Raw genomic sequence first — 8,046 nt, forward strand, 5'->3', positions numbered from 1 at the left:
GAGGCAGATCTGACACCTCTGGGTGTGGCTGGGATRTGGAGAGGGGAGCACAGCCTGACTCCAGGTTCAGAGGCAGGTCTGGGGGTAGCTCCCACCTCAGACCTGTTTGAAGAAGCTGCTGCTGCACATGTGCCCCCTCCAGCCGAGGCTGCTTTGTGTCCTGAGCCTGTCACTGYCTCACAGGGCACTGGGCTGGAAGCAAAACTGAGAGCATGCACTGGTCCCCAGGGGCAGATTGTGGAGGATCCCCGGGCACTGGAATCACTGCAGGGAGAGGGGGCTGCTGCAGAGGGGAAACCTCTGGATGGAGCTCACGGTCTGGAAGCGGCACAGGGAGAGAGGCTGGAGGCAGGGGCGAGGGATGCAGGGATAACTCAGGGTCTAGGACTAAAGCAGGGCCGTGATGACTCTGTGCCAGCGTCAGCCTCCCCAGTTTCTGAGGTGCCATCCCAAATCAGCACCCAAAAGCTGGAAACGATGATGCAGGAGGATGTTCTCATTCCAGATGTGTGGCGSCTTGGTGCTCCAGGACAGGCAGCCCAAAGGGAGCTTCAGGAGCAGGTTTCAGCACAGGGACATGAGGGGAGGCTCCTGTCCCCAAAGCTGGAGGGGGAGACACCGCACACAATGGAACCGGAGCATGCGGCTGCTGGACCCGCTGAGCACCCAAAGCGAGAGGGGCCATCAACACTGAGCGTGGCAGTGCCACCAGAAGGTGCTGGGAGTGATCAGCTGGGGATGGTCCTCAGACATAACCCACTGGGGCAAAGGCAGCTTTTGGGGGGACAACAGAGCAAAGATGTCAGTGTTGGTACACAAGAGAAGATGCAAGAGTTTGGTCACAAAACAAGCCAAGAAGGCAAGCCCAGCCCAGCAGAGCCAGGGGCTGTGACTGCAGGCGGGGCAGGAGCTGCCCCAAGGGGTTGTCCCAAAGCTCCTCAGGACCCAGACCACCTCTACAACGTGCTGTTTGTCGGGGACTCCCACGTGGGCAAAACGTCRTTCCTGTACCGCTTGCACGCCGACGCCTTCAATCCCCACCTCAGCGCCACCGTGGGTAGGTCTCCCCCAGCCCCTCTCCAGGCACTCACTTGGGTCACCACTGCAATTCCCTTTCCTCCACCCCACAGGCTGCTGGTGGTCACCAGAAGCTGCTCCAGCTCACACCAAGCGTGTTGTACAGCCTRTCCCCAGGGGCCAGCCGGAACCACCAACTCCCCACGCCTGGGTGCTCACGGGCAGGAAATGCTGCTCCCCCTTGTCCTCCCCAGGGCACTGATGGCAGTGGCCCAGTGATTTCCTCTCTGCTTTGCCTTTCAGCTCCATTCTCCTCTCTTCACCAACATGATTTTATTCATCATGAGATGACAGACCTTCCCAAAATCCAGAGGTTCACTGGTGAACYAACCCCTGGAGCTGCAGCCTCAGACCACCCTGCACCACGTTCCTTCTCCATCCATCCTCTGTCACAGGGAAGAACTCTATAACTCTATCAAAATACTCCTTTTTGTGTCTTCCAGGACTGGATTATCAGATCAAAACCCTCGTTGTGGATAACAAGTGCTTTGCCCTCCGTCTGTGGGACTCAGCTGGTCAGGAGAGGTGAGGAGCTGTGCTGCTGAAGGACACAACCTGGGATTTTCTTTTTCCCGGTTCTTTAGGGGCAATGAATATTCTTGGCTCTGCTAAGCAAAGGTGGGGTTGCTCAAGGAGGGGACTCTGTACAGAATGTGATCTGATAAAACACAATAAAGGAAGCAATTAAGAYAAAACTGGCACTCGGGCTGCTCCTATGGCCCCTGCCATTAGGACAAGAGCCAAAATTGGTGTTTYGGAAAAGGAATGCCTGGTTCGTAGACCTGCATTCCCGCCTGGTGACCATTTAAAATGCCCGCAGGTACCGCAGCGTGACCAAGCAGTTCTTCCGGAAGGCGGACGGGGTGGTGCTGATGTACGACATCACCTCCGAGTATTCCTTCTCCGACGTGCGCTACTGGCTCAGCTGCATCCAGGTGGGTGCGGTCCCGAGCGCTGCAACTGCTGCGAGTGGCCACGCCCTTTAGAAAGGGTATTCTGCGTGGCTTTGGTCACTAAAGAATTTTTCTTGGAGGGTTTAAGTCACACACACACAATTTTCATGTTGTTTTGGGGTTTTTTTTTGCAGTGTTTCCCTGGATAATTTATTTGTAGCATTGTTAGGGTAATGATCGACTCTTAATTAAAAACCAGTGCAGAGGAATGGAAAATGTTRGAAGTGATTTTGATAGTGCTTTTAGATAAAGAATAGTCCACTTTGAGTCCTGGGAAATGGGACGTGATTTGAGGCTTATTAAAAACTTCTTGTCAGAGATTTCCAGTCAAGCACAAATCCAGTGTTTAAAAATGCTGAAGCAAAATAGGCCATTGCCTTGCTCAGTGCCTGTAAATCCCAGCCAGAGCATCTTCAGAGGGCTGCTGAAATTGAGCACAAAGTGAATTTATTACAAGGGTAATTCATCCAGTGCTCTGTCCTTTTAATAGACATGGGCAGATAATTTAAAGGGGGAAAAAATGGTTGTTAAATGCTGTTGAACTTGTTTAAGAATTTAAAGTTTCGTTATCAGCCCAAACCCATGGGTGTCAGTCATGGTGCTCCAGAATATGTGCAGGCAGTGTGGCCAGCTGGGGTTCGAGGAAGAAGCTCTCCTGATCTTCCCCTCTTTATCACCCAGGAGGCAGCAGAGGATGGAGTTGCTGTTCTGCTTCTTGGGAACAAAACCGACTGTGCTGCCCAGAGACAGGTCCCTACGAAGGAGGGGGAATGTTTGGCCAAGGTAGGTGGTGCAGCAGAGTGCCCTGAGTGAGGCAGGGACAGCTAAGGATGGACACCAGCACTGTGAGCATCTGAAGAAAGGGGAAAGCCCTTAATTTTCCCCTCATCCATCAGCAGTCAGCACAGTGCTCTCTGAAACCACCTCTCACCCTTCCCTGCTTTGCTTTCCCTTTGCCACTTGAATTTTGCCTCAGCACCCTCCCAGTAAATTTGGTTTATGGAACCGGATTCATAAATTAAAACATACTCAGCTCTGCTTATCTTTGCTGTGAAGTGTCCCAGCATCATAAAAATAATAAACCCACCAWGCAAAATCCTGGTTTAAAGATACTGAAATGATCAAAATTTGATTAATCTCTTCAAATAGAGATRGCTAATAAAAATGAGGTGAGGAGAGTGAGAAAAATCTCACCTTTACTGACTTAATTTTAAAGCTTATGGGATTTGGGCCTGAATTCACTGACCAATTTTACAAATGGAGATGAGGGGTAGATGTTTATTTTCCCAAATGGGTCACTGACAGGCACAAAAGCATTGGAAACATCGAGTTATGACTCTGTGCTCGCTCCCATAACCAGAGGGCATCACAAATTCTTCTGTCTGCAATGTCAGCCTTTTCCTTGGTATTAAAAGTTGGTGTYGTAGCAACCAGAAAAACTGGATTTCACCTTCCAGTTCCAGTAAATAAGTYATTGAGTTGTTTCCTTGATTCCCTCCTGTTTCCCCTTGACTGTGACTGTCCCATGGCTATTTATTCCCACATTCAGCTATCCCAGTGTAAGAACATTACATTTCCATCTTCTGTTTGTGTCTTCCAGGAGCATCAGCTGATGTTTTATGAGTGCAGCGCTGCCTCGGGCCACAATGTCTTTCAGTCCATGGTCAGCTTCATCAGGTGAGGCATGTGTTTGGATTTTTCCAGTTGTCCTCAATTTAATGGGCTCCCTCCCTGCCTTTTGAACTCCAAGTACTGGGGTGTCACTGTCATTCCATGTGCCCAAACATCAGGGAAAGCTTTGGGCAGCTTGTGTTGGGATGAGCACTTATCACTGCCCTCCCAAACAATCAGCATTGCAAGGAGATGAATAAAACCCATTTTGGGATGCTGCTGATTTCTCCCTGGCTCGACTGAAACAAATTCTGTCTGTGATTTGATTTCAGTTGGCGTTTTTAGCAGCATCCACAGTTCCTGGATCACATGGAGCTGGAAGGATCCTGAGTGCTTTCAGCCGTGCTGAGCCTCCTGCACCAAGGCTTGTCAAGGCAAACAGAACAGCAATAMAAAATATGGAAAATACCTGGCTAATTTGCTTCTTTTTCTCCCAGGTTGCTCAAAGCTCGTGAAGATGAATTGAAAAATAAGGCAGAGGAGGTACCAACAGCACCCCAGAAGAAAAAAGGCTGCTGCTGGTGATGGACAAACACGCCCTCAGTGATCTGAAACTGCAGCAACAGCCAGAAAGRCATGAAAACAGCCCTTGGACACCTTCTCTGCTCCCCTTGTCTTCCTTGCCTGGGCTTCCTTGGATGCTGAGAGCAAAAGYTGCTGTGGGGAAGCCCCTGCCAGTCCCACAGAGCACACCAGCTCTCCAAAATACTTCTTGGGAAACTTCATCACTTTCTTTCAGGAACCAAAAACAGGCCAAGGAAAGAGGTAGAAAAGGAACTCAGCTGGGTCTGAGATGCTGAACAATGCTGGGAACAGCAGGGAGTAAACCCAAGCCTTGGGGTAGAAGAAACGAGAACCTGGAGCCATCCAAGTGTACAAAACAAGGAGGTTTTGTGCCCTTGTTGCTCTGGGGACTTACTCTGGCTTTGCAATCTGATTGGATTTGATCAGGAACAATGAGCTGTCCAATATCTCCTAAAAGTGCTTAAGTGTCTCCAATTAGGAAAGGAAAAGCTGATTTTTCCCTTTCCTGGTTTATCCTGCCAGTGAGCAGTGATGGGGCTTGATGGAAACTGAATATCTTGCTCGAAATAAATTCAAAAGCCCTAAGAGCACATGAAGGATAATAAGAAGATAAGTGCTTGTAAGAGGTTTTTTCATTGTGTTGCCCCTCGAGCAGATTTCTGAGCTATTGCRACGAATCTCAGGCTGGGCAGGAAAGAACTGCTGCATCCTGCCCTTCTGCTCTTTGTGAAGTACTGAATTGGTTTTAAATCCAGCTTGAAAAAATCTAAATAAGCACATGTCACAATTTCAAGGTTGTTTTTTTACTTTTTCTTTTTACAGTTCCATAGAACTGCATTTTTCTTTCTGCAAAAAGACATACAGACTAAATAAATAAGAACACAAGTGCTGTTTTTCATTTTTCATTGTATTCCATGTAAATTTCAGCAGTTCAACAGGTGTATTTAAAGGTGGTGCTTACGTGCAGGTTTTGAGGAAATAATTCTGCCCAGTTGGRTTTGCTTTTTGTTGCCATTATTATTTATATGTACACAATGCTAAAGCACAACAGTAGCCAGTTCATGCTTCAGAAAAAGTGGCAACAGGAGTTGGGTTTCTAAKAACACTATATATTTTTATATATAATCATATATATTTTATATGTATCAGCTTTATATATACCAGTCAGGGTCCAACTTTGCAGTGACTCCAGAATTTCTGAGTCTTTTAGGGATGATTTATTTCCCCTGCACRCCCCAATTTATTACTCCAGTACCCTCAGTCTCCATCCTGTCAACCCCAGACTGCCTCAAGTAATTTTCCTTCAGCCCCATCATTAAAACACTTTATTTTCTCAATGCCATAAATTTAATGCCCCCATTCCCTGTCCATCCCTCTTTACCATATTTCTTTATACAATATTTTCAGTGATGGAGAAGCTCCTCAGAAAGGGTTTACATATTTGAGTTTTTCCAKCTGTCCTCAATTAAAGCCTTACTACTAGGTTTGGTATTTGGGATATCTAGAATGGCTTTTTCTTATTGTTCAGGGCCTTCTTCACTGTTTTTTTTCTTTTCTTTTAAAAGAATATAAATCCAAGAGTCCTTTGCAAGTTTGAKCCATAATAAGAGAAGCACCATTTCAGCCAGATCAACCCAAAAAGCTTCTCTTTACTGGGTCTGTAACACTTCCCCATGCAAAGCCACCCATCGTATCAGCTTTTCCCTTTGCCTAAATATGCTGGGATTGCWCTGGAAGATGCTGCTTGGCCGAGTGGCAGCAGGATTGTGCAGGGAAAGGTTTTATTGGATTCCAAAATGAAAAGCTGAGGCCGTGGAGGCTGAATTTTCCCATTAGAGGGCAGCAGCTGCAGCAATTCCTTCTCACCGCAATATTGCTGCTGCAGGGACGGACCAGGGAGCTCGAACGGGGCCCAAAGTGGGAGCAGAGAAACAAAAGATCAGCAGGCAGAAAGAAATATCTGTCTTACTCCCCTGGAAATCATCTCTAGAGAAAAGAACAGCGTTTGTGCCCAAAGCATGAGTTAATCCACTCCAAACCTTCCCCGCCAAAYTTGGGAATTAATTTTTCACTGCCAGGCTGGGAGGAACACTGGGAATGCAATAAATCACGTTGGAAAACATGGGCAGCACGTTGCACTTGTAAGCATCTTTCACCTTTAATAATTCACATCCCAGCAAACATTCCCACTGCRGGATCAAAGGCACCGCTCCTTTGCAAGCCATTAAACGCCTGCACGAGTATTTGGAAGAGGATCAAGGCCTGGGATATTAATAGCAAGAGGGAAATGCATATTTGTTTGGACCACAGGATTATTTCTTTTTTAAATCAGGTGGTTTCCTTTTAAGCTGTTCGTAATTCCTCAAGGCGCTCCACAAGTATCAGAGGAGCTGCCTGAGCCAAGCCAAGATTGGGAAAAATCTCGGATAGCAGCCCAAAGTCAGCAGGCATTTACCACCATCCTGCTTGGATGAATCCACCCTGGAAGCTGAAACCCACACGAGCTTCTGACAAGTCAGAACGAAGCTTCAACCACAGCTTTCAGTGCACCAGCCACAGGGATTTGGGTCTCTTGCCCAGAGAGACAATTCTCTTCTTTTAGAATTTCACCCCATTCCCCTGGGAACGCAGTAGGATCAGGATGAGGAGACAATTCCRCTCCCTGGGCTGGGATTGACAGGGCAGGAAATCCAAACCTGAGGAGAGGAAGTCCTTTTTCTAGCAACATTTAACTCAGCTGCAGAACTCAGCGCTGCAGGAAGTTGTTGAGGCTGAGAACTTAAACAGGCTGAAACTGAAACAAGGTTGGTCTAAAGGGACCTGGCCTGGTGGAACAGGACAAGTGGAAAGAGATGATTTTTAAGGTCCTTCCAACCCAAACTATTCCAAGATTCWGTGAAAATGATCCCAAAAGCACCCATCACACCCASAAAGACCAAAAATACATTTAATTGCAATTAAGGATCGAAGCTCATGTCTGAGAGTAGGGTAAGGCTGAGACCCCTCACTCCTGCATTCTCCCAAACTTTTCATGCCAGGGGTGGATCCAGGGACCTCCTCTTGCTCCATCTCCTGCCCTTTACTCCTCAAAGCCTTTCCCATAATTTTTAGGGCTTTCCCATATTTTTTTAGGGGGTGTTAACTGTGCTTGTCACTTGAGCTGTGGGAATGGGCATCCATGTCCCCTGTGAGGCTGGGGTAAGTGGGGTTCATGTGGGCACTTTGTGGGATTTGAGAGGTGCTGGAGGGTCTGGGGGTGCTGTGGGGTGATACTGGGGACTAATGGGAGCTACGAGTGGAGGTAATGTGGCTGTGAAATATTTTGGGGGTTCTGGGGCATCTTGGGTGTGCTGTGGGCTCAGGAAGGTGCTGAGGGCTCATGTGGGGTGTCTTTAAGGTCCTGGTGGGGGTCTTTGGGCTCAGGTGTCTCTTGGAGGGGGTTTCAGAGTGATGGGGTTCAGGAAGGTGCTGGGATTTAGGGGCTCAGGCTGGTACGGGGGGGGTGTCTGTGTGTAATGATGGGGTCAACCCATCAGGTGCTGGGGGTGGTCTTAAGGTGTTTATGGGCTCAGATGAGTGCTGGGAAGGGTCCTAGAGGTCCTGAGGAGATCTGATGATCTGGGTGGGCTTAGGCTGGTCTGGGGGTTCAGGTGGTGCTGGGGGTTGTTGAGGATAATCATGGACTGAGATGGGTGCTGGGAAGGGGGGTCCCCATGTTCTGGGCTGAAACATGCGCAAAGTCTCTCAGTGGGACATTGGGGGAGGGATTGGGGATGTTGAGGGTCCCAAGGGATGTTTGGGGCACTGGGGGGTCCTGGGG

The 8,046-nt window shown here is 48.3% G+C and overlaps 1 protein-coding gene across 1 annotated transcript in view; it reads left to right on the plus strand.

Annotated features, from left to right (window-relative positions):
- Window positions 1–5,100, plus strand: part of RAB44 (RAB44, member RAS oncogene family) — a 14,604-nt gene extending 9,504 nt beyond the window's left edge. Inside the window, exons 11-16 of the mRNA XM_057375254.1 lie at window positions 506–1,057; window positions 1,521–1,602; window positions 1,898–2,012; window positions 2,712–2,813; window positions 3,631–3,707; window positions 4,139–5,100. Of these exons, the coding sequence (XP_057231237.1) occupies window positions 506–1,057; window positions 1,521–1,602; window positions 1,898–2,012; window positions 2,712–2,813; window positions 3,631–3,707; window positions 4,139–4,226 (1,016 nt within the window). The 3' untranslated portion in view covers window positions 4,227–5,100. The remainder of the gene's footprint in view (window positions 1–505; window positions 1,058–1,520; window positions 1,603–1,897; window positions 2,013–2,711; window positions 2,814–3,630; window positions 3,708–4,138) is intronic.
- The last annotated feature ends 2,946 nt before the right edge of the window (window positions 5,101–8,046 follow it).

The sequence above is a fragment of the Malurus melanocephalus genome, unplaced genomic scaffold, assembly GCF_030028575.1.
Source record: "Malurus melanocephalus ecotype Western Australia unplaced genomic scaffold, MMel_1.1 scaffold_243, whole genome shotgun sequence".
Taxonomy (NCBI): domain Eukaryota; kingdom Metazoa; phylum Chordata; class Aves; order Passeriformes; family Maluridae; genus Malurus; species Malurus melanocephalus.